Here is a 26559-nt window from a genome sequence, read left to right as displayed (position 1 = left end):
GTCTTTCTATGTCTTTCTATGTGTTTCTATGTGTTTCTATGTTTTTCTATGTCTTTCTATGTCTTTCTATGTCTTTCTGTGTTTCTATGTCATTCTATGTGTTTCTATGATTTTCTATGTCTTTCTATGTGTTTCTATGTCTTTCTATGTCTTTCTATGTCTTTCTATGTGTTTCTATGTCTTTCTATGTGTTTCTATGTCTTTCTATGTGTTTCTATGTCTTTCTATGTGTTTCTATGTCTTTCTATGTGTTTCTATGTCTTTCTATGTCTTTCTATGTGTTTCTATGAGTTTCTATGAGTTTCTGTGTTTCTATGTCTTTCTATGTGTTTCTATGTGTTTCTATGTCCTTCTATGCCCTTCTATGAGTTTCTATGAGATTGTGTTTCTATGAGTTTCTGTGTTTCTATGTGTTTCTATGTCTTTCTAGGATTTTCTATGTCTTTCTATGAGTTTCTGTGTTTCTATGAGTTTCTGTCTTTCTATGTCTTTCTATGTCCTTCTATGAGTTTTTATGAGATTCTATGAGTTTCTATGAGATTCTGTGTTTCTATGAGATTCTGTGTTTCTATGAGTTTCTATGAGATTCTGTCTTTCTATGCTTTTCTATGACTTTCTATGTTTTTCTATGACTTTCTATGTGTTTCTATGAGTTTCTATGTTTTTCGATGTCTTTCTATGTGTTTCTATGTGTTTCTGTGTTTCTATGTGTTTCTATGTCTTTCTATGTCTTTCTATGTCTTTCTATGTCTTTCTATGTCTTTCTATGTGTTTCTATGAGTTTCTATGAGTTTCTATGAGTTTGTGTTTCTATGTGTTTCTATGTGTTTCTATGTCCTTCTACTAGTTTCTATGAGATTATGTGTTTCTATGAGTTTGTCTTTCTATGTGTTTCTATGTCTTTCTAGGATTTTCTATGTCTTTCTATGTGTTTCTATGACTTTCTATGAGTTTCTGTGTTTCTATGAGTTTCTATGAGTTTCTATGTGTTTCTATGTGTTTCTGTCTTTCTATGTCCTTCTATGAGTTTTTATGAGATTCTGTGTTTCTATGAGTTTCTATGAGATTCTGTGTTTCTATGAGTTTCTATGTCTTTCTATGCTTTTCTATGACTTTCTATGTGTTTCTATGACTTTCTATGTGTTTCTATGACTTTCTATGTGTTTCTATGACTTTCTATGTGTTTCTATGACTTTCTATGTGTTTCTATGACTTTCTATGACTTTCTATGTGTTTCTATGAGTTTCTATGAGTTTCTATGTCTTTCTATGGGTTTCTCTGAGTTTCTATGAGTTTCTATGTTTTTCTATGTCTTTCTATGTGTTTCTATGTGTTTCTATGTGTTTCTATGATTTTCTATGTCTTTCTATGTGTTTCTATGACTTTCTATGAGTTTCTATGTGTTTCTATGAGTTTCTGTCTTTCTATGTGTTTCTATGACTTTCTATGTGTTTCTATGACTTTCTATGTGTTTCTATGCGTTTCTATGACTTTCTATGTGTTTCTATGCGTTTCTATGACTTTCTGTGTTTCTATGACTTTCTATGAGTTTCTATGTCTTTCTATGTGTTTCTATGTCTTTCTATGTGTTTCTATGACTTTCTGTGTTTCTATGCGTTTCTATGACTTTCTATGTGTTTCTATGACTTTCTATGTGTTTCTATGTCCTTCTATGAGTTTTTATGAGATTCTATGAGATTCTATGAGTTTCTATGAGATTCTGTGTTTCTATGAGTTTCTGTCTTTCTATGTTTTTCTATGACTTTCTATGTGTTTCTATGACTTTCTATGTGTTTCTCTGACTTTCTATGACTTTCTGTGTTTCTATGTGTTTCTATGAGTTGCTATGTTTTTCTATGTTTTTCTATGTCTTTCTATGTCTTTCTATGTGTTTCTGTGTTTCTATGAGTTTCTATGTGTTTCTATGTCTTTCTATGTCTTTCTATGTGTTTCTGTCTTTCTATGTGTTTCTATGAGTTTCTATGAGTTTGTGTTTCTATGTCTTTCTATGTGTTTCTATGTCCTTCTATGAGTTTCTATGAGATTATGTGTTTCTATGAGTTTCTGTCTTTCTAGGATTTTCTATGTCTTTCTATGTGTTTCTATGACTTTCTATGAGTTTGTGTTTCTATGAGTTTCTATGAGTTTCTATGTTTCTATGAGTTTCTATGAGTTTCTGTGTTTCTATGTTTTTCTATGTCTTTCTATGTGTTTCTATGACTTTCTATGAGTTTCTATGTGTTTCTATGAGTTTCTGTCTTTCTATGTGTTTCTATGACTTTCTATGTGTTTCTATGCGTTTCTATGACTTTCTGTGTTTCTGTGTTTCTATGACTTTCCATGACTTTCTATGTGTTTCTGTGTTTCTATGTCTTTCTATGTTTTTCTATGTCTTTCTATGATTTTCTGTGTTTCTATGAGTTTCTATGAGTTTCTATGAGTTTCTATGTTTTTCGATGTCTTTCTATGTGTTTCTATGTCTTTCTATGTGTTTCTATGAGTTTCTATGTTTTTCGATGTCTTTCTATGAGTTTCAATGTCTTTCTATGAGTTTCTATGACTTTCTATGTGTTTCTATGTGTTTCTATGCGTTTCTATGACTTTCTATGAGTTTCTATGAGTTTCTATGTCTTTCTATGTGTTTCTATGACTTTCTATGTGTTTCTATGCGTTTCTATGACTTTCTATGTGTTTCTATGCGTTTCTATGACTTTCTGTGTGTTTCTATGTCCTTCTATGAGTTTTTATGAGATTATATGCGTTTCTATGAGTTTCTATGATATTCTGTGTTTCTATGAGTTTCTATGTCTTTCTATGTGTTTCTATGAGTTTCTATGTGTTTCTATGACTTTCTGTGTTTCTATGTGTTTCTATGACTTTCTATGTGTTTCTATGTGTTTCTGTGTTTCTATGAGTTTCTATGTTTTTCTATGTTTTTCTATGTCTTTCTATGTGTTTCTATGTCATTCTGTGTTTCTATGATTTTCTATGTCTTTCTATGTCTTTCTATGTGTTTCTATGTGTTTCTATGTTTTTCTATGTCTTTCTATGTCTTTCTATGTCTTTCTGTGTTTCTATGTCATTCTATGTGTTTCTATGATTTTCTGTCTTTCTATGTGTTTCTATGTCTTTCTATGTCTTTCTATGTCTTTCTATGTGTTTCTATGTCTTTCTATGTGTTTCTATGTCTTTCTATGTGTTTCTATGTCTTTCTATGTCTTTCTATGTGTTTCTATGAGTTTCTATGAGTTTCTGTGTTTCTATGTCTTTCTATGTGTTTCTATGTGTTTCTATGTCCTTCTATGCCCTTCTATGAGTTTCTATGAGATTGTGTTTCTATGAGTTTCTGTGTTTCTATGTGTTTCTATGTCTTTCTAGGATTTTCTATGTCTTTCTATGAGTTTCTGTGTTTCTATGAGTTTCTGTCTTTCTATGTCTTTCTATGTCCTTCTGAGTTTTTATGAGATTCTATGAGTTTCTATGAGATTCTGTGTTTCTATGAGTTTCTATGAGATTCTGTCTTTCTATGCTTTTCTATGACTTTCTATGTTTTTCTATGACTTTCTATGTGTTTCTATGAGTTTCTATGTTTTTCGATGTCTTTCTATGTGTTTCTATCTCTTTCTATGTGTTTCTATGTGTTTCTATGTCTTTCTATGTGTTTCTATGAGTTTCTGTGTTTCTGTCTTTCTATGTCTTTCTATGTGTTTCTATGTGTTTCTATGTCCTTCTATGTCCTTCTATGTCCTTCTATGAGTTTCTATGAGATTATGTGTTTCTATGAGTTTCTGTCTTTCTATGTGTTTCTATGTCTTTCTATGTCTTTCTAGGATTTTCTATGTCTTTCTATGTGTTTCTATGTCTTTCTATGTGTTTCTATGACTTTCTATGAGTTTCTATGTCTATCTAAGTGTTTCTATGAGTTTCTATGTTTTTCGATGTCTTTCTATGTGTTTCTATCTCTTTCTATGTGTTTCTATGATTTTCAATGTCTTTCTATGTGTTTCTATGACTTTCTATGAGTTTCTATGTGTTTCTATGAGTTTCTATGTGTTTCTATGAGTTTCTATGTCTTTCTATGTGTTTCTGTCTTTCTATGAGTTTCTATGACCTTCTATGTCTTTCTATGTGTTTCTGTGAATTTCTATGAGTTTCTATGTCTTTCTATGAGTTTCTATGACTTTCTATGTGTTTCTATGCGTTTCTATGCGTTTCTATGAGTTTCTATGACTTTCTATGTGTTTCTATGCGTTTCTATGCGTTTCTATGACTTTCTATGTGTTTCTATGTCCTTCTATGAGTTTTTATGAGATTCTGTGTTTCTATGAGTTTCTATGTCTTTCTATGTTTTTCTATGACTTTCTATGTGTTTCTATGACTTTCTATGTGTTTCTATGACTATCTATGTGTTTCTCTGACTTTCTATGACTTTCTGTGTTTCTATGTGTTTCTATGAGTTTCTATGTTTTTCTATGTTTTTCTATGTTTTTCTATGTCTTTCTATGTGTTTCTATGAGTTTGTGTTTCTATGTGTTTCTATGAGTTTCTATGTCTTTCTATGTCTTTCTATGTGTTTCTGTGTTTCTGTGTGTTTCTATGAGTTTCTATGAGTTTCTGTGTTTCTATGTGTTTCTATGTGTTTCTATGTCCTTCTATGAGTTTCTATGAGATTATGTGTTTCTATGAGTTTCTGTCTTTCTATGTGTTTCTATGTCTTTCTAGGATTTTCTATGTCTTTCTATGTGTTTCTATGACTTTCTATGAGTTTCTGTCTTTCTATGTGTTTCTATGTCTTTCTATGTCTTTCTAGGATTTTCTATGTCTTTCTATGTGTTTCTATGACTTTCTATGAGTTTCTGTGTTTCTATGTGTTTCTATGAGTTTCTATGAGATTCTGTGTTTCTATGAGTTTCTATGTCTTTCTATGCTTTTCTATGACTTTCTATGTGTTTCTATGACTTTCTATGTGTTTCTATGACTTTCTATGACTTTCTATGAGTTTCTATGAGTTTCTATGTGTTTCTATGAGTTTCTATGTCTTTCTATGTGTTTCTATGAGTTTCTATGAGTTTCTATGTTTTTCTATGTCTTTCTATGTGTTTCTATGACTTTCTATGAGTTTCTGTGTTTCTATGAGTTTCTGTCTTTCTATGTGTTTCTATGACTTTCTATGTGTTTCTATGCGTTTCTATGACTTTCTATGTGTTTCTGTGTTTCTATGACTTTCCATGACTTTCTGTGTTTCTGTGTTTCTATGTCTTTCTATGTTTTTCTATGTCTTTCTATGATTTTCTATGTGTTTCTATGAGTTTCTATGAGTTTCTATGAGTTTCTATGTTTTTCGATGTCTTTCTATGTGTTTCTATGTCTTTCTATGTGTTTCTATGAGTTTCTATGTTTTTCGATGTCTTTCTATGAGTTTCAATGTCTTTCTATGAGTTTCTATGACTTTCTATGTGTTTCTATGTGTTTCTATGCGTTTCTATGACTTTCTATGAGTTTCTATGAGTTTCTATGTCTTTCTATGTGTTTCTATGACTTTCTATGTGTTTCTATGCGTTTCTATGACTTTCTATGTGTTTCTATGCGTTTCTATGACTTTCTATGTGTTTCTATGTCCTTCTATGAGTTTTTATGAGATTATATGCGTTTCTATGAGTTTCTATGATATTCTGTGTTTCTATGAGTTTCTATGTCTTTCTATGTGTTTCTATGAGTTTCTATGTGTTTCTATGACTTTCTGTGTTTCTATGTGTTTCTATGACTTTCTATGTGTTTCTATGTGTTTCTGTGTTTCTATGAGTTTCTATGTTTTTCTATGTTTTTCTATGTCTTTCTATGTGTTTCTATGTCATTCTGTGTTTCTATGATTTTCTATGTCTTTCTATGTCTTTCTATGTGTTTCTATGTGTTTCTATGTTTTTCTATGTCTTTCTATGTCTTTCTATGTCTTTCTGTGTTTCTATGTCATTCTATGTGTTTCTATGATTTTCTATGTCTTTCTATGTGTTTCTATGTCTTTCTATGTCTTTCTATGTCTTTCTATGTGTTTCTATGTCTTTCTATGTGTTTCTATGTCTTTCTATGTGTTTCTATGTCTTTCTATGTGTTTCTATGTCTTTCTATGTGTTTCTATGTCTTTCTATGTCTTTCTATGTGTTTCTATGAGTTTCTATGAGTTTCTGTGTTTCTATGTCTTTCTATGTGTTTCTATGTGTTTCTATGTCCTTCTATGCCCTTCTATGAGTTTCTATGAGATTGTGTTTCTATGAGTTTCTGTGTTTCTATGTGTTTCTATGTCTTTCTAGGATTTTCTATGTCTTTCTATGAGTTTCTGTGTTTCTATGAGTTTCTGTCTTTCTATGTCTTTCTATGTCCTTCTATGAGTTTTTATGAGATTCTATGAGTTTCTATGAGATTCTGTGTTTCTATGAGATTCTGTGTTTCTATGAGTTTCTATGAGATTCTGTCTTTCTATGCTTTTCTATGACTTTCTATGTTTTTCTATGACTTTCTATGTGTTTCTATGAGTTTCTATGTTTTTCGATGTCTTTCTATGTGTTTCTATGTGTTTCTGTGTTTCTATGTGTTTCTATGTCTTTCTATGTCTTTCTATGTCTTTCTATGTCTTTCTATGTCTTTCTATGTGTTTCTATGAGTTTCTATGAGTTTCTATGAGTTTGTGTTTCTATGTGTTTCTATGTGTTTCTATGTCCTTCTACTAGTTTCTATGAGATTATGTGTTTCTATGAGTTTGTCTTTCTATGTGTTTCTATGTCTTTCTAGGATTTTCTATGTCTTTCTATGTGTTTCTATGACTTTCTATGAGTTTCTGTGTTTCTATGAGTTTCTATGAGTTTCTATGTGTTTCTATGTGTTTCTGTCTTTCTATGTCCTTCTATGAGTTTTTATGAGATTCTGTGTTTCTATGAGTTTCTATGAGATTCTGTGTTTCTATGAGTTTCTATGTCTTTCTATGCTTTTCTATGACTTTCTATGTGTTTCTATGACTTTCTATGTGTTTCTATGACTTTCTATGTGTTTCTATGACTTTCTATGTGTTTCTATGACTTTCTATGTGTTTCTATGACTTTCTATGACTTTCTATGTGTTTCTATGAGTTTCTATGAGTTTCTATGTCTTTCTATGGGTTTCTCTGAGTTTCTATGAGTTTCTATGTTTTTCTATGTCTTTCTATGTGTTTCTATGTGTTTCTATGTGTTTCTATGATTTTCTATGTCTTTCTATGTGTTTCTATGACTTTCTATGAGTTTCTATGTGTTTCTATGAGTTTCTGTCTTTCTATGTGTTTCTATGACTTTCTATGTGTTTCTATGACTTTCTATGTGTTTCTATGCGTTTCTATGACTTTCTATGTGTTTCTATGCGTTTCTATGACTTTCTGTGTTTCTATGACTTTCTATGAGTTTCTATGTCTTTCTATGTGTTTCTATGTCTTTCTATGTGTTTCTATGACTTTCTGTGTTTCTATGCGTTTCTATGACTTTCTATGTGTTTCTATGACTTTCTATGTGTTTCTATGTCCTTCTATGAGTTTTTATGAGATTCTATGAGATTCTATGAGTTTCTATGAGATTCTGTGTTTCTATGAGTTTCTGTCTTTCTATGTTTTTCTATGACTTTCTATGTGTTTCTATGACTTTCTATGTGTTTCTCTGACTTTCTATGACTTTCTGTGTTTCTATGTGTTTCTATGAGTTGCTATGTTTTTCTATGTTTTTCTATGTCTTTCTATGTCTTTCTATGTGTTTCTGTGTTTCTATGAGTTTCTATGTGTTTCTATGTCTTTCTATGTCTTTCTATGTGTTTCTGTCTTTCTATGTGTTTCTATGAGTTTCTATGAGTTTGTGTTTCTATGTCTTTCTATGTGTTTCTATGTCCTTCTATGAGTTTCTATGAGATTATGTGTTTCTATGAGTTTCTGTCTTTCTAGGATTTTCTATGTCTTTCTATGTGTTTCTATGACTTTCTATGAGTTTGTGTTTCTATGAGTTTCTATGAGTTTCTATGTTTCTATGAGTTTCTATGAGTTTCTGTGTTTCTATGTTTTTCTATGTCTTTCTATGTGTTTCTATGACTTTCTATGAGTTTCTATGTGTTTCTATGAGTTTCTGTCTTTCTATGTGTTTCTATGACTTTCTATGTGTTTCTATGCGTTTCTATGACTTTCTGTGTTTCTGTGTTTCTATGACTTTCCATGACTTTCTATGTGTTTCTGTGTTTCTATGTCTTTCTATGTTTTTCTATGTCTTTCTATGATTTTCTGTGTTTCTATGAGTTTCTATGAGTTTCTATGAGTTTCTATGTTTTTCGATGTCTTTCTATGTGTTTCTATGTCTTTCTATGTGTTTCTATGAGTTTCTATGTTTTTCGATGTCTTTCTATGAGTTTCAATGTCTTTCTATGAGTTTCTATGACTTTCTATGTGTTTCTATGTGTTTCTATGCGTTTCTATGACTTTCTATGAGTTTCTATGAGTTTCTATGTCTTTCTATGTGTTTCTATGACTTTCTATGTGTTTCTATGCGTTTCTATGACTTTCTATGTGTTTCTATGCGTTTCTATGACTTTCTGTGTGTTTCTATGTCCTTCTATGAGTTTTTATGAGATTATATGCGTTTCTATGAGTTTCTATGATATTCTGTGTTTCTATGAGTTTCTATGTCTTTCTATGTGTTTCTATGAGTTTCTATGTGTTTCTATGACTTTCTGTGTTTCTATGTGTTTCTATGACTTTCTATGTGTTTCTATGTGTTTCTGTGTTTCTATGAGTTTCTATGTTTTTCTATGTTTTTCTATGTCTTTCTATGTGTTTCTATGTCATTCTGTGTTTCTATGATTTTCTATGTCTTTCTATGTCTTTCTATGTGTTTCTATGTGTTTCTATGTTTTTCTATGTCTTTCTATGTCTTTCTATGTCTTTCTGTGTTTCTATGTCATTCTATGTGTTTCTATGATTTTCTGTCTTTCTATGTGTTTCTATGTCTTTCTATGTCTTTCTATGTCTTTCTATGTGTTTCTATGTCTTTCTATGTGTTTCTATGTCTTTCTATGTGTTTCTATGTCTTTCTATGTCTTTCTATGTGTTTCTATGAGTTTCTATGAGTTTCTGTGTTTCTATGTCTTTCTATGTGTTTCTATGTGTTTCTATGTCCTTCTATGCCCTTCTATGAGTTTCTATGAGATTGTGTTTCTATGAGTTTCTGTGTTTCTATGTGTTTCTATGTCTTTCTAGGATTTTCTATGTCTTTCTATGAGTTTCTGTGTTTCTATGAGTTTCTGTCTTTCTATGTCTTTCTATGTCCTTCTGAGTTTTTATGAGATTCTATGAGTTTCTATGAGATTCTGTGTTTCTATGAGTTTCTATGAGATTCTGTCTTTCTATGCTTTTCTATGACTTTCTATGTTTTTCTATGACTTTCTATGTGTTTCTATGAGTTTCTATGTTTTTCGATGTCTTTCTATGTGTTTCTATCTCTTTCTATGTGTTTCTATGTGTTTCTATGTCTTTCTATGTGTTTCTATGAGTTTCTGTGTTTCTGTCTTTCTATGTCTTTCTATGTGTTTCTATGTGTTTCTATGTCCTTCTATGTCCTTCTATGTCCTTCTATGAGTTTCTATGAGATTATGTGTTTCTATGAGTTTCTGTCTTTCTATGTGTTTCTATGTCTTTCTATGTCTTTCTAGGATTTTCTATGTCTTTCTATGTGTTTCTATGTCTTTCTATGTGTTTCTATGACTTTCTATGAGTTTCTATGTCTATCTAAGTGTTTCTATGAGTTTCTATGTTTTTCGATGTCTTTCTATGTGTTTCTATCTCTTTCTATGTGTTTCTATGATTTTCAATGTCTTTCTATGTGTTTCTATGACTTTCTATGAGTTTCTATGTGTTTCTATGAGTTTCTATGTGTTTCTATGAGTTTCTATGTCTTTCTATGTGTTTCTGTCTTTCTATGAGTTTCTATGACCTTCTATGTCTTTCTATGTGTTTCTGTGAATTTCTATGAGTTTCTATGTCTTTCTATGAGTTTCTATGACTTTCTATGTGTTTCTATGCGTTTCTATGCGTTTCTATGAGTTTCTATGACTTTCTATGTGTTTCTATGCGTTTCTATGCGTTTCTATGACTTTCTATGTGTTTCTATGTCCTTCTATGAGTTTTTATGAGATTCTGTGTTTCTATGAGTTTCTATGTCTTTCTATGTTTTTCTATGACTTTCTATGTGTTTCTATGACTTTCTATGTGTTTCTATGACTATCTATGTGTTTCTCTGACTTTCTATGACTTTCTGTGTTTCTATGTGTTTCTATGAGTTTCTATGTTTTTCTATGTTTTTCTATGTTTTTCTATGTCTTTCTATGTGTTTCTATGAGTTTGTGTTTCTATGTGTTTCTATGAGTTTCTATGTCTTTCTATGTCTTTCTATGTGTTTCTGTGTTTCTGTGTGTTTCTATGAGTTTCTATGAGTTTCTGTGTTTCTATGTGTTTCTATGTGTTTCTATGTCCTTCTATGAGTTTCTATGAGATTATGTGTTTCTATGAGTTTCTGTCTTTCTATGTGTTTCTATGTCTTTCTAGGATTTTCTATGTCTTTCTATGTGTTTCTATGACTTTCTATGAGTTTCTGTCTTTCTATGTGTTTCTATGTCTTTCTATGTCTTTCTAGGATTTTCTATGTCTTTCTATGTGTTTCTATGACTTTCTATGAGTTTCTGTGTTTCTATGTGTTTCTATGAGTTTCTATGAGATTCTGTGTTTCTATGAGTTTCTATGTCTTTCTATGCTTTTCTATGACTTTCTATGTGTTTCTATGACTTTCTATGTGTTTCTATGACTTTCTATGACTTTCTATGAGTTTCTATGAGTTTCTATGTGTTTCTATGAGTTTCTATGTCTTTCTATGTGTTTCTATGAGTTTCTATGAGTTTCTATGTTTTTCTATGTCTTTCTATGTGTTTCTATGACTTTCTATGAGTTTCTGTGTTTCTATGAGTTTCTGTCTTTCTATGTGTTTCTATGACTTTCTATGTGTTTCTATGCGTTTCTATGACTTTCTATGTGTTTCTGTGTTTCTATGACTTTCCATGACTTTCTGTGTTTCTGTGTTTCTATGTCTTTCTATGTTTTTCTATGTCTTTCTATGATTTTCTATGTGTTTCTATGAGTTTCTATGAGTTTCTATGAGTTTCTATGTTTTTCGATGTCTTTCTATGTGTTTCTATGTCTTTCTATGTGTTTCTATGAGTTTCTATGTTTTTCGATGTCTTTCTATGAGTTTCAATGTCTTTCTATGAGTTTCTATGACTTTCTATGTGTTTCTATGTGTTTCTATGCGTTTCTATGACTTTCTATGAGTTTCTATGAGTTTCTATGTCTTTCTATGTGTTTCTATGACTTTCTATGTGTTTCTATGCGTTTCTATGACTTTCTATGTGTTTCTATGCGTTTCTATGACTTTCTATGTGTTTCTATGTCCTTCTATGAGTTTTTATGAGATTATATGCGTTTCTATGAGTTTCTATGATATTCTGTGTTTCTATGAGTTTCTATGTCTTTCTATGTGTTTCTATGAGTTTCTATGTGTTTCTATGACTTTCTGTGTTTCTATGTGTTTCTATGACTTTCTATGTGTTTCTATGTGTTTCTGTGTTTCTATGAGTTTCTATGTTTTTCTATGTTTTTCTATGTCTTTCTATGTGTTTCTATGTCATTCTGTGTTTCTATGATTTTCTATGTCTTTCTATGTCTTTCTATGTGTTTCTATGTGTTTCTATGTTTTTCTATGTCTTTCTATGTCTTTCTATGTCTTTCTGTGTTTCTATGTCATTCTATGTGTTTCTATGATTTTCTATGTCTTTCTGTGTTTCTATGTCTTTCTATGTCTTTCTATGTCTTTCTATGTGTTTCTATGTCTTTCTATGTGTTTCTATGTCTTTCTATGTGTTTCTATGTCTTTCTATGTGTTTCTATGTCTTTCTATGTGTTTCTATGTCTTTCTATGTCTTTCTATGTGTTTCTATGAGTTTCTATGAGTTTCTGTGTTTCTATGTCTTTCTATGTGTTTCTATGTGTTTCTATGTCCTTCTATGCCCTTCTATGAGTTTCTATGAGATTGTGTTTCTATGAGTTTCTGTGTTTCTATGTGTTTCTATGTCTTTCTAGGATTTTCTATGTCTTTCTATGAGTTTCTGTGTTTCTATGAGTTTCTGTCTTTCTATGTCTTTCTATGTCCTTCTATGAGTTTTTATGAGATTCTATGAGTTTCTATGAGATTCTGTGTTTCTATGAGATTCTGTGTTTCTATGAGTTTCTATGAGATTCTGTCTTTCTATGCTTTTCTATGACTTTCTATGTTTTTCTATGACTTTCTATGTGTTTCTATGAGTTTCTATGTTTTTCGATGTCTTTCTATGTGTTTCTATCTCTTTCTATGTGTTTCTATGATTTTCTATGTCTTTCTATGTGTTTCTATGACTTTCTATGACTTTCTATGAGTTTCTATGAGTTTCTATGCCTTTCTATGTGTTTCTATGACTTTTTATGTCTTTCTATGTCTTTCTATGACTTTCTATGAGTTTCTATGAGTTTCTATGTCTTTCTATGTGTTTCTATGACTTTCTATGTGTTTCTATGACTTTCTATGAGTTTCTATGTCTTTCTATGTGTTTCTATGACCTTCTATGTCTTTCTACGCGTTTCTATGACTTTCTATGAGTTTCTATGACTTTCTATGAGTTTCTATGTCTTTCTATGAGTTTATGTCTTTCTATGAGTTTCTGTCTTTCTATGAGTTTCTGTCTTTCTATGTGTTTCTATGACTTTCTATGTGTTTCTATGACTTTCTATGTGTTTCTATGTCCTTCTATGAGTTTTTATGAGATTCTGTGTTTCTATGAGTTTCTATGAGATTCTATGAGTTTCTATGAGATTCTGTGTTTCTATGAGTTTCTATGTCTTTCTATGTTTTTCTATGACTTTCTATGTGTTTCTATGACTTTCTATGTGTTTCTCTGACTTTCTATGACTTACTGTGTTTCTGTGTTTCTATGAGTTGCTATGTTTTTCTATGTTTTTCTATGTTTTTCTATGTCTTTCTATGTGTTTCTATGTGTTTCTATGTGTTTCTATGAGTTTCTATGTTTTTCTATGTTTTTCTATGTCTTTCTATGTCTTTCTATGTGTTTCTGTGTTTCTATGTGTTTCTATGTCTTTCTATGTCTTTCTATGTCTTTCTATGTGTTTCTATGAGTTTCTATGAGTTTGTGTTTCTATGTGTTTCTATGTCCTTCTACTAGTTTCTATGAGATTATGTGTTTCTATGAGTTTCTGTCTTTCTATGTGTTTCTATGAGTTTGTCTTTCTATGTGTTTCTATGTCTTTCTAGGATTTTCTATGTCTTTCTATGTGTTTCTATGACTTTCTATGAGTTTCTGTGTTTCTATGAGTTTCTATGAGTTTCTATGTGTTTCTATGTGTTTCTATGTGTTTCTGTCTTTCTATGTCCTTCTATGAGTTTTTATGAGATTCTGTGTTTCTATGAGTTTCTATGAGATTCTGTGTTTCTATGAGTTTCTATGTCTTTCTATGCTTTTCTATGACTTTCTATGTGTTTCTATGACTTTCTATGTGTTTCTATGTGTTTCTATGACTTTCTATGTGTTTCTATGACTTTCTATGTGTTTCTATGACTTTCTATGTGTTTCTATGACTTTCTATGACTTTCTATGTGTTTCTATGAGTTTCTATGAGTTTCTATGTCTTTCTATGGGTTTCTCTGAGTTTCTATGAGTTTCTATGTTTTTCTATGTCTTTCTATGTGTTTCTATGTGTTTCTATGTGTTTCTATGATTTTCTATGTCTTTCTATGTGTTTCTATGACTTTCTATGAGTTTCTATGTGTTTCTATGAGTTTCTGTCTTTCTATGTGTTTCTATGACTTTCTATGTGTTTCTATGACTTTCTATGTGTTTCTATGCGTTTCTATGACTTTCTATGTGTTTCTATGCGTTTCTATGACTTTCTGTGTTTCTATGACTTTCTATGAGTTTCTGTCTTTCTATGTGTTTCTATGTCTTTCTATGTGTTTCTATGACTTTCTGTGTTTCTATGCGTTTCTATGACTTTCTATGTGTTTCTATGACTTTCTATGTGTTTCTATGACTTTCTATGTGTTTCTATGTCCTTCTATGAGTTTTTATGAGATTCTATGAGATTCTATGAGTTTCTATGAGATTCTGTGTTTCTATGAGTTTCTATGTCTTTCTATGTTTTTCTATGACTTTCTATGTGTTTCTATGACTTTCTATGTGTTTCTCTGACTTTCTATGACTTTCTGTGTTTCTATGTGTTTCTATGAGTTGCTATGTTTTTCTATGTCTTTCTATGTCTTTCTATGTGTTTCTGTGTTTCTATGAGTTTCTATGTGTTTCTATGTCTTTCTATGTCTTTCTATGTGTTTCTGTGTTTCTGTGTTTCTATGTCTTTCTATGTGTTTCTATGAGTTTCTATGAGTTTGTGTTTCTATGTCTTTCTATGTGTTTCTATGTCCTTCTATGAGTTTCTATGAGATTATGTGTTTCTATGAGTTTCTGTCTTTCTAGGATTTTCTATGTCTTTCTATGTGTTTCTATGACTTTCTATGAGTTTGTGTTTCTATGAGTTTCTATGAGTTTCTATGTTTCTATGAGTTTCTATGAGTTTCTATGTGTTTCTATGTTTTTCTATGTCTTTCTATGTGTTTCTATGACTTTCTATGAGTTTCTATGTGTTTCTATGAGTTTCTGTCTTTCTATGTGTTTCTATGACTTTCTATGTGTTTCTATGCGTTTCTATGACTTTCTATGTGTTTCTGTGTTTCTATGACTTTCCATGACTTTCTATGTGTTTCTGTGTTTCTATGTCTTTCTATGTTTTTCTATGTCTTTCTATGATTTTCTATGTGTTTCTATGAGTTTCTATGAGTTTCTATGAGTTTCTATGTTTTTCGATGTCTTTCTATGTGTTTCTATGTCTTTCTATGTGTTTCTATGAGTTTCTATGTTTTTCGATGTCTTTCTATGAGTTTCAATGTCTTTCTATGAGTTTCTATGACTTTCTATGTGTTTCTATGTGTTTCTATGCGTTTCTATGACTTTCTATGAGTTTCTATGAGTTTCTATGTCTTTCTATGTGTTTCTATGACTTTCTATGTGTTTCTATGCGTTTCTATGACTTTCTATGTGTTTCTATGCGTTTCTATGACTTTCTATGTGTTTCTATGTCCTTCTATGAGTTTTTATGAGATTATATGCGTTTCTATGAGTTTCTATGATATTCTGTGTTTCTATGAGTTTCTATGTCTTTCTATGTGTTTCTATGAGTTTCTATGTGTTTCTATGACTTTCTGTGTTTCTATGTGTTTCTATGACTTTCTATGTGTTTCTATGTGTTTCTGTGTTTCTATGAGTTTCTATGTTTTTCTATGTTTTTCTATGTCTTTCTATGTGTTTCTATGTCATTCTGTGTTTCTATGATTTTCTATGTCTTTCTATGTCTTTCTATGTGTTTCTATGTGTTTCTATGTTTTTCTATGTCTTTCTATGTCTTTCTATGTCTTTCTGTGTTTCTATGTCATTCTATGTGTTTCTATGATTTTCTATGTCTTTCTGTGTTTCTATGTCTTTCTATGTCTTTCTATGTCTTTCTATGTGTTTCTATGTCTTTCTATGTGTTTCTATGTCTTTCTATGTGTTTCTATGTCTTTCTATGTCTTTCTATGTGTTTCTATGAGTTTCTATGAGTTTCTGTGTTTCTATGTCTTTCTATGTGTTTCTATGTGTTTCTATGTCCTTCTATGCCCTTCTATGAGTTTCTATGAGATTGTGTTTCTATGAGTTTCTGTGTTTCTATGTGTTTCTATGTCTTTCTAGGATTTTCTATGTCTTTCTATGAGTTTCTGTGTTTCTATGAGTTTCTGTCTTTCTATGTCTTTCTATGTCCTTCTATGAGTTTTTATGAGATTCTATGAGTTTCTATGAGATTCTGTGTTTCTATGAGATTCTGTGTTTCTATGAGTTTCTATGAGATTCTGTCTTTCTATGCTTTTCTATGACTTTCTATGTTTTTCTATGACTTTCTATGTGTTTCTATGAGTTTCTATGTTTTTCGATGTCTTTCTATGTGTTTCTATCTCTTTCTATGTGTTTCTATGATTTTCTATGTCTTTCTATGTGTTTCTATGACTTTCTATGACTTTCTATGAGTTTCTATGAGTTTCTATGCCTTTCTATGTGTTTCTATGACTTTTTATGTCTTTCTATGTGTTTCTATGACTTTCTATGAGTTTCTATGAGTTTCTATGTCTTTCTATGTGTTTCTATGACTTTCTATGTGTTTCTATGACTTTCTATGAGTTTCTATGTCTTTCTATGTGTTTCTATGACCTTCTATGTCTTTCTACGCGTTTCTATGACTTTCTATGAGTTTCTATGACTTTCTATGAGTTTCTGTCTTTCTATGAGTTTATGTCTTTCTATGAGTTTCTGTCTTTCTATGAGTTTCTGTCTTTCTATGTGTTTCTATGACTTTCTATGTGTTTCTATGACTTTCTATGTGTTTCTATGTCCTTCTATGAGTTTTTATGAGATTCTGTGTTTCTATGAGTTTCTATGAGATTCTATGAGTTTCTATGAGATTCTGTGTTTCTATGAGTTTCTATGTCTTTCTATGTTTTTCTATGACTTTCTATGTGTTTCTATGACTTTCTATGTGTTTCTCTGACTTTCTATGACTTACTGTGTTTCTGTGTTTCTATGAGTTGCTATGTTTTTCTATGTTTTTCTATGTTTTTCTATGTCTTTCTATGTGTTTCTATGTGTTTCTATGTGTTTCTATGAGTTTCTATGTTTTTCTATGTTTTTCTATGTCTTTCTATGTCTTTCTATGTGTTTCTGTGTTTCTGTGTTTCTATGTCTTTCTATGTCTTTCTATGTCTTTCTATGTGTTTCTATGAGTTTCTATGAGTTTGTGTTTCTATGTGTTTCTATGTGTTTCTATGTCCTTCTACTAGTTTCTATGAGATTATGTGTTTCTATGAGTTTCTGTCTTTCTATGTGTTTCTATGAGTTTGTCTTTCTATGTGTTTCTATGTGTTTCTATGACTTTCTATGAGTTTCTATGTGTTTCTATGAGTTTCTGTCTTTCTATGTGTTTCTATGACTTTCTATGTGTTTCTATGACTTTCTATGTGTTTCTATGCGTTTCTATGACTTTCTATGTGTTTCTATGCGTTTCTATGACTTTCTGTGTTTCTATGACTTTCTATGAGTTTCTATGTCTTTCTATGTGTTTCTATGTCTTTCTATGTGTTTCTATGACTTTCTGTGTTTCTATGCGTTTCTATGACTTTCTATGTGTTTCTATGACTTTCTATGTGTTTCTATGACTTTCTATGTGTTTCTATGTCCTTCTATGAGTTTTTATGAGATTCTATGAGATTCTATGAGTTTCTATGAGATTCTGTGTTTCTATGAGTTTCTATGTCTTTCTATGTTTTTCTATGACTTTCTATGTGTTTCTATGACTTTCTATGTGTTTCTCTGACTTTCTATGACTTTCTGTGTTTCTATGTGTTTCTATGAGTTGCTATGTTTTTATGTTTTTCTATGTCTTTCTATGTATTTCTATGTGTTTCTGTGTTTCTATGAGTTTCTATGTGTTTCTATGTCTTTCTATGTCTTTCTATGTGTTTCTGTGTTTCTGTGTTTCTATGTCTTTCTATGTGTTTCTATGAGTTTCTATGAGTTTGTGTTTCTATGTCTTTCTATGTGTTTCTATGTCCTTCTATGAGTTTCTATGAGATTATGTGTTTCTATGAGTTTCTGTCTTTCTAGGATTTTCTATGTCTTTCTATGTGTTTCTATGACTTTCTATGAGTTTGTGTTTCTATGAGTTTCTATGAGTTTCTATGTTTCTATGAGTTTCTATGAGTTTCTATGTGTTTCTATGTTTTTCTATGTCTTTCTATGTGTTTCTATGACTTTCTATGAGTTTCTATGTGTTTCTATGAGTTTCTGTCTTTCTATGTGTTTCTATGACTTTCTATGTGTTTCTATGCGTTTCTATGACTTTCTATGTGTTTCTGTGTTTCTATGACTTTCCATGACTTTCTATGTGTTTCTGTGTTTCTATGTCTTTCTATGTTTTTCTATGTCTTTCTATGATTTTCTATGTGTTTCTATGAGTTTCTATGAGTTTCTATGAGTTTCTATGTTTTTCGATGTCTTTCTATGTGTTTCTATGTCTTTCTATGTGTTTCTATGAGTTTCTATGTTTTTCGATGTCTTTCTATGAGTTTCAATGTCTTTCTATGAGTTTCTATGACTTTCTATGTGTTTCTATGTGTTTCTATGCGTTTCTATGACTTTCTATGAGTTTCTATGAGTTTCTATGTCTTTCTATGTGTTTCTATGACTTTCTATGTGTTTCTATGCGTTTCTATGACTTTCTATGTGTTTCTATGCGTTTCTATGACTTTCTATGTGTTTCTATGTCCTTCTATGAGTTTTTATGAGATTATATGCGTTTCTATGAGTTTCTATGATATTCTGTGTTTCTATGAGTTTCTATGTCTTTCTATGTGTTTCTATGAGTTTCTATGTGTTTCTATGACTTTCTGTGTTTCTATGTGTTTCTATGACTTTCTATGTGTTTCTATGTGTTTCTGTGTTTCTATGAGTTTCTATGTTTTTCTATGTTTTTCTATGTCTTTCTATGTGTTTCTATGTCATTCTGTGTTTCTATGATTTTCTATGTCTTTCTATGTCTTTCTATGTGTTTCTATGTGTTTCTATGTTTTTCTATGTCTTTCTATGTCTTTCTGTGTTTCTATGTCATTCTATGTGTTTCTATGATTTTCTATGTCTTTCTGTGTTTCTATGTCTTTCTATGTCTTTCTATGTCTTTCTATGTGTTTCTATGTCTTTCTATGTGTTTCTATGTCTTTCTATGTGTTTCTATGTCTTTCTATGTCTTTCTATGTGTTTCTATGAGTTTCTATGAGTTTCTGTGTTTCTATGTCTTTCTATGTGTTTCTATGTGTTTCTATGTCCTTCTATGCCCTTCTATGAGTTTCTATGAGATTGTGTTTCTATGAGTTTCTGTGTTTCTATGTGTTTCTATGTCTTTCTAGGATTTTCTATGTCTTTCTATGAGTTTCTGTGTTTCTATGAGTTTCTGTCTTTCTATGTCTTTCTATGTCCTTCTATGAGTTTTTATGAGATTCTATGAGTTTCTATGAGATTCTGTGTTTCTATGAGATTCTGTGTTTCTATGAGTTTCTATGAGATTCTGTCTTTCTATGCTTTTCTATGACTTTCTATGTTTTTCTATGACTTTCTATGTGTTTCTATGAGTTTCTATGTTTTTCGATGTCTTTCTATGTGTTTCTATCTCTTTCTATGTGTTTCTATGATTTTCTATGTCTTTCTATGTGTTTCTATGACTTTCTATGACTTTCTATGAGTTTCTATGAGTTTCTATGCCTTTCTATGTGTTTCTATGACTTTTTATGTCTTTCTATGTGTTTCTATGACTTTCTATGAGTTTCTATGAGTTTCTATGTCTTTCTATGTGTTTCTATGACTTTCTATGTGTTTCTATGACTTTCTATGAGTTTCTATGTCTTTCTATGTGTTTCTATGACCTTCTATGTCTTTCTACGCGTTTCTATGACTTTCTATGAGTTTCTATGACTTTCTATGAGTTTCTATGTCTTTCTATGAGTTTATGTCTTTCTATGAGTTTCTGTCTTTCTATGAGTTTCTGTCTTTCTATGTGTTTCTATGACTTTCTATGTGTTTCTATGACTTTCTATGTGTTTCTATGTCCTTCTATGAGTTTTTATGAGATTCTGTGTTTCTATGAGTTTCTATGAGATTCTATGAGTTTCTATGAGATTCTGTGTTTCTATGAGTTTCTATGTCTTTCTATGTTTTTCTATGACTTTCTATGTGTTTCTATGACTTTCTATGTGTTTCTCTGACTTTCTATGACTTACTGTGTTTCTGTGTTTCTATGAGTTGCTATGTTTTTCTATGTTTTTCTATGTTTTTCTATGTTTTTCTATGTCTTTCTATGTGTTTCTATGTGTTTCTATGTGTTTCTATGAGTTTCTATGTTTTTCTATGTTTTTCTATGTCTTTCTATGTCTTTCTATGTGTTTCTGTGTTTCTATGTGTTTCTATGTCTTTCTATGTCTTTCTATGTCTTTCTATGTGTTTCTATGAGTTTCTATGAGTTTGTGTTTCTATGTGTTTCTATGTGTTTCTATGTCCTTCTACTAGTTTCTATGAGATTATGTGTTTCTATGAGTTTCTGTCTTTCTATGTGTTTCTATGAGTTTGTCTTTCTATGTGTTTCTATGTCTTTCTAGGATTTTCTATGTCTTTCTATGTGTTTCTATGACTTTCTATGAGTTTCTGTGTTTCTATGAGTTTCTATGAGTTTCTATGTGTTTCTATGTGTTTCTGTCTTTCTATGTCCTTCTATGAGTTTTTATGAGATTCTGTGTTTCTATGAGTTTCTATGAGATTCTGTGTTTCTATGAGTTTCTATGTCTTTCTATGCTTTTCTATGACTTTCTATGTGTTTCTATGACTTTCTATGTGTTTCTATGACTTTCTATGTGTTTCTATGACTTTCTATGTGTTTCTATGACTTTCTATGTGTTTCTATGACTTTCTATGACTTTCTATGTGTTTCTATGAGTTTCTATGAGTTTCTATGTCTTTCTATGGGTTTCTCTGAGTTTCTATGAGTTTCTATGTTTTTCTATGTCTTTCTATGTGTTTCTGTGTTTCTATGATTTTCTATGATTTTCTATGTCTTTCTATGTGTTTCTATGACTTTCTATGAGTTTCTATGTGTTTCTATGAGTTTGTCTTTCTATGTGTTTCTATGACTTTCTATGTGTTTCTATGACTTTCTATGTGTTTCTATGCGTTTCTATGACTTTCTATGTGTTTCTATGCGTTTCTATGACTTTCTGTGTTTCTATGACTTTCTATGAGTTTCTATGTCTTTCTATGTGTTTCTATGTCTTTCTATGTGTTTCTATGACTTTCTGTGTTTCTATGCGTTTCTATGACTTTCTATGTGTTTCTATGACTTTCTATGTGTTTCTATGTCCTTCTATGAGTTTTTATGAGATTCTATGAGATTCTATGAGTTTCTATGAGATTCTGTGTTTCTATGAGTTTCTATGTCTTTCTATGTTTTTCTATGACTTTCTATGTGTTTCTATGACTTTCTATGTGTTTCTCTGACTTTCTATGACTTTCTGTGTTTCTATGTGTTTCTATGAGTTGCTATGTTTTTCTATGTTTTTCTATGTCTTTCTATGTCTTTCTATGTGTTTCTGTGTTTCTATGAGTTTCTATGTGTTTCTATGTCTTTCTATGTCTTTCTATGTGTTTCTGTGTTTCTATGTGTTTCTATGTCTTTCTATGTGTTTCTATGAGTTTCTATGAGTTTGTGTTTCTATGTCTTTCTGTGTTTCTATGTCCTTCTATGAGTTTCTATGAGATTATGTGTTTCTATGAGTTTCTGTCTTTCTAGGATTTTCTATGTCTTTCTATGTGTTTCTATGACTTTCTATGAGTTTGTGTTTCTATGAGTTTCTATGAGTTTCTATGTTTCTATGAGTTTCTATGAGTTTCTATGTGTTTCTATGTGTTTCTGTCTTTCTATGTCCTTCTATGAGTTTTTATGAGATTCTATGTGTTTCTATGAGTTTCTATGAGTTTCTATGAGATTCTGTGTTTCTATGAGTTTCTGTCTTTCTATGCTTTTCTATGACTTTCTATGTGTTTCTATGACTTTCTATGAGTTTCTATGAGTTTCTATGTCTTTCTATGTGTTTCTATGACTTTCTATGTTTTTCTATGTCTTTCTATGTGTTTCTATGTGTTTCTATGTCTTTCTATGTGTTTCTATGAGTTTCTATGAGTTTCTGTCTTTCTATGTGTTTCTATGACTTTCTGTGTTTCTATGCGATTCTATGACTTTCTATGTCTTTCTATGACTTTCTATGAGTTTCTATGTGTTTCTATTTGTTTCTATGCGTTTCTATGACTTTCTATGTGTTTCTATGTCCTTCTATGAGTTTTTATGAGATTATATGTGTTTCTATGAGTTTCTATGAGATTCTGTGTTTCTATGTCTTTGTATGTGTTTCTATGACTTTCTATGTGTTTCTATGACTTTCTGTGTTTCTATGACTTTCTATGTGTTTCTGTGTTTCTATGACTTTCTATGTGTTTCTGTGTTTCTATGACTTTCTATGTGTTTCTGTGTTTCTATGAGTTTCTATGTTTTTCTATTTTTTTCTATGTCTTTCTATGTCTTTCTGTGTTTCTGTCTTTCTATGTGTTTCTATGACTTTCTGTGTTCCATGTGTTTCTATGTGTTTCTATGAGTTTCTATAAGTTTCTGGGTTTCTATGAGTTTCTATGTTTCTATGTCTTTCTATTAGTTTCTATGTGATTCTATGAGTTTCTATGAATTTCTATGTGTTTCTGTGTTTCTATGACTTTCTATGTGTTCCATGTGTTCCTATGTGTTTCTATGAGTTTCAATGTCTTTCTATGAGTTTCTATGTGTTTCTATGAGTTTCTATGTGTTTCTATGACTTTCTATGTGTTTCTATGTCTTTCTAAGTCTTTCTATCAGTTTCTATCAGTTTCTATGTGTTTCTTTGTCTTTCTAAGTCTTTCTATCAGTTTCTATGTGTTTCTATGAGTTTCTATGTCTTTCTATCAGTTTCTATGAGTTTCTATGTGTTTCTTTGTCTTTCTAAGTCTTTCTATCAGTTTCTATGTGTTTCTATGTCTTTCTATGTCTTTTTATGAGTTTCTATGTGTTTCTATGTCTTTCTATGTGTTTCTATGTCTTTCTAAGTCTTTCTATGAGTTTCTATGAGTTTCTGTGTTTCTATGAGTTTCTATGTGTTTCTATGAGTTTCTATGTGTTTCTATGAGTTTCTATGTGTTTCTATGTGTTCCTATGTGTTTCTGTGTTCCTAAGTCGTTCTATGAGTTTCTATGTGTTTCTATGAGTTTCTATGTCTTTCAATTAACTCCGTACAGGCTACGTTTGTTTGGACTGGAGATAAATCTGCTAGAAATGTGGGGCGAATTTATACCTTCTCCCTAGTAAACTAGATATCGCTTCTTGTTAAGATATGATCGTTCCATAAGTATGACAGTTTGTAACCAGAGATTAACAAACTTATGGAACGGAACATATCTTATGATTAAGGACTAGTCTTTACCTGACTAGCTCGTACGTTTCACCCAATAAAGGGTTAAAAGGTTTCCCAATTCTTTCCCAATTTGAGGCGGAAGCTGAAGTTGCGAAAGCCGCTACTAACTGAGATTAATTAAATTCAACGTTTTATTTTTTGCATAAACAAATCTATCTAACTAACTTATTGATTAGTTTTAAAGAACAACTAAAACACACCTGCATCCTTTCAATGGGGTCAGTTGCCAAATTAGCTTTAGTTAAAAGATCGCAATACTCCATATATTCCGCTATTCTTTGCAGCAAACTTAAAGGCTCGTTGAATACAACTGGCATAGTTATTTTAGACAATTCCTAACAGGGGGGGGGGTTCAAATAAAGGAAGCCTTATATTAACTTAGTGAAAAAACAATTAGCTGTGACGCGTTGGGGATAGTGAGAATTACAAGGGGATTATTAGATAATAAATTAAATAATTAGAGACTAATTAGTACAGTCAGACTTATACGTTAATTAAAAGTAACTAACCTTGCCTATACATTGTTTCAAGATACTCCACATACTAAATTCGTCTTTCGAAAACATTGGCACAGGGAGTTTAGTTCTGCAATTTAAAATAATAGCAATTTGACTATTTAGTGTCATCTTCCCTTTAAAATATTTCTCTAACATCGCAAATGATTTCAAAATTTGAAACTACACACTCAAAAGTTTTCAAGTTTTATTAGATAAGTTGCATGAGGTTTGCCTAAATATAATTTAATTTTATTAACAATACTTATTTAAATTATTCCCCAAACATTATTCAATTAATTATTTAACGCACGGCTTAATTATTGCAATGTGAACGAAATGGTGTAGACTAAATTCAGCTTTCAAGATTATTTCTTATCAAATTCTGAATTAGTTCATGGTCAATTTCATTTATTCCCATTTATCTTTAAAACAAATATATCTTAAATAAACAACAAAGTACTGAGGTTTACATTAAACTAGCCAATATTAATTAAAAACGTAATAAATAACTTCATTAAGAAATATAATACGCGATCTCCGTAATAATTTACCGAAGTGACCCAACCCCTTTTTGCTGGCTTTCCCCTTTAGCAGCTTAAAAAATACAAGCCAAGGCTTAAAATTTAAATACCTATACGCGCCCTTTTGACTTTGATCATCTTCGTTGGCTTCTTGGTTCGTTTTACTATCGATTTCCGTTACGGTTTCGGTATTTGCCATTATTAAAATATTTTACCTAATCCTGTACACTTGAAACACTATTTCTTTCTTTTTTTTTTAATAAAATAGGTTATTTTACGCGCCTTAACTTCTTCATGTTCCGTAGGGATGGGGACTACCTCTCTGACAGGTCGCGGCTGCGGCGCGAACCGCGTTTTTTTCCCGCGAAAACATCTACACCGTTGGCTCGACTTCCCGTAGTTATTGTTACGGCGCCACGGAGCGCTAAGGGAAAGCAACACTGTAGGAAACGGCGGCAGTCGCTACTTTGTTCATAAGCTCCCGTCGCGGTCACCGTCAAAATTATCGAGCGTTTTCCTAGTTCTCTCTTCAATTCCTACTTATTGAGCCCATTTCCCAGTTTCAACCACTTCAGAATTCAATCGATATGTCAAAAACTAAATTAGCCATACAAGATATAGCACAGACAGCCGCTGTCTTTCCAAAACGCGCGGGAATTTTCAAAATTTCAGAAACCGTCCCGGGTGTTGGAAATAAGCAAATACTTTTACCCGACATTAGAAAAATTAAATTTCATAATGATTATAAGGAAATTGGAATTTCTAAAAACGTTATCCCACATTTTAAATAAATTTCAGGCACTTTTGTTTAGTAAATTTTCGTGACAGCCAAATTATCAAACATTGATAAGATATGAATGTTGGAACAAGGGATAATAAAAACGGGATAAGACATAATGGCGGGAAGTAGTTATAATAAAAAAGGCGGAAGTAGTTATAATAAAAAAGGCACAAGATATAATTTCGGGAACTAGGGATAATAAAAAAGGAATAAGTCATAATGGCGGGAACTAGGGATAATAAAAAAGGGATAAGAAAGGATGGCAGGAAATATTTGAAAACCGTGTATAAACCAAGAAATTCCTATCAAATCGTAAAAAAATAAGTACTTACCTCCCCCATATGGAAGACACTTCATTTGATTGTGATAAGGCCACTTCTTTGCATGTTAAATAGAAATCAGGTTGTTTTTCAGCACTAACCGTGGTTTCGGCTTCAATTTCACTTCCGTAAGATAATAAGGCATCATTGTCATCATCTAACATATCTTCTGAAAGTACCCAAAAGTATAAAATAAAAAAATAAGGCAAAAAACAAACCACACTCAAAGAAATTTTGAAAAATAAAATTTTGGGGATAAAATGAAAAGACTTATCAAAATATTCTTTTAATTAACAACACAAATAACAATCAATTTTACAATAATCAGATCTTTTACTCCTTAGAGGTGGCTTGTTATAATATATATTTAAATAAATATATTTCGTTATTTACATAAATAAATTCAAATAATTCAACACGAACCTCCATCAAAGGCATCATAAAATTCATCAGTTTCATCCAAATGACACGGAGATCTTGGTGGTGATTTATAAGTAGCACTTAGGGAACATTCTAAAACATGATGTTCCCGGGCTAAAGCGTGTAAGGCATCCTCTAGAACACGACATCGTTCTCGTTCTTGTTTCAATTGAAGTTTCCTTACCTTTGGCAACAAATTAATGTTTAGGAACACGATTTAAGGATTGTAATTAAAAATAAACTTAAACTTACTTCTTCTTGTTGCGAAAATAAGGCCATACAATGACTTAAACTGGAAGACATGATACGGGAATGTTCAATGATATCTTTTAACTGCAAGGCCATATTCCATAACTGATTGCTGCCAGTTCCACTTTCAATTGTTGCAAAATCTTCGAAATTCGATGCAACTGTTTCAATTTGGTTTTCAAGTAAACGTTGATGAGCTAAAGCTGACTGCAAATTAAAATTTAGTTATTTAAATACTTAGTTAATTGAATTAAGTCGAGATTAATATCGCACTTTTAACGCGTCTTGCATTGTGCTAAGAGGGAGAACTTTATTGTGTTCCTCTTCGTCACTATCTGCCATAATCCCCATCCCTTGTTGAAGATAATGTGTACTGTATTCTATGTGTTCTTCTAAGGCACTTAACCACTTCTGAATTAATTAATTAATTTCGGTAAAATTATTATTTAA

General features: G+C 31.1%; 1 protein-coding gene across 2 annotated transcripts in view; it reads right to left on the bottom strand.

Annotated features, from left to right (window-relative positions):
* LOC149654705 (oxysterol-binding protein-related protein 1-like) overlaps positions 1–26559 on the bottom strand; it is a 169354-nt gene that overhangs the window by 139821 nt on the left and 2974 nt on the right. For both annotated transcript variants that reach the window (XM_089846308.1, XM_089846307.1), the window contains exons 9-15: positions 26383–26520; positions 26113–26316; positions 25864–26044; positions 25453–25609; positions 23831–23906; positions 23522–23656; positions 23331–23428 (exon numbers count right to left, since the gene is read on the bottom strand). In XM_089846308.1, the coding sequence (XP_089702434.1) occupies positions 23331–23428; positions 23522–23656; positions 23831–23906; positions 25453–25609; positions 25864–26044; positions 26113–26316; positions 26383–26520 (989 nt within the window). The remainder of the gene's footprint in view (positions 1–23330; positions 23429–23521; positions 23657–23830; positions 23907–25452; positions 25610–25863; positions 26045–26112; positions 26317–26382; positions 26521–26559) is intronic.

This window comes from Phalangium opilio, unplaced genomic scaffold, assembly GCF_054372755.1.
Source record: "Phalangium opilio isolate 3A_F unplaced genomic scaffold, DU_Popi_V2 ptg000079l_1, whole genome shotgun sequence".
Lineage (NCBI taxonomy): Eukaryota > Metazoa > Arthropoda > Arachnida > Opiliones > Phalangiidae > Phalangium > Phalangium opilio.
The sequence above is the reverse complement of the archived record's forward strand: the minus strand, read 5'-3'. Positions and strand labels throughout refer to the sequence as shown.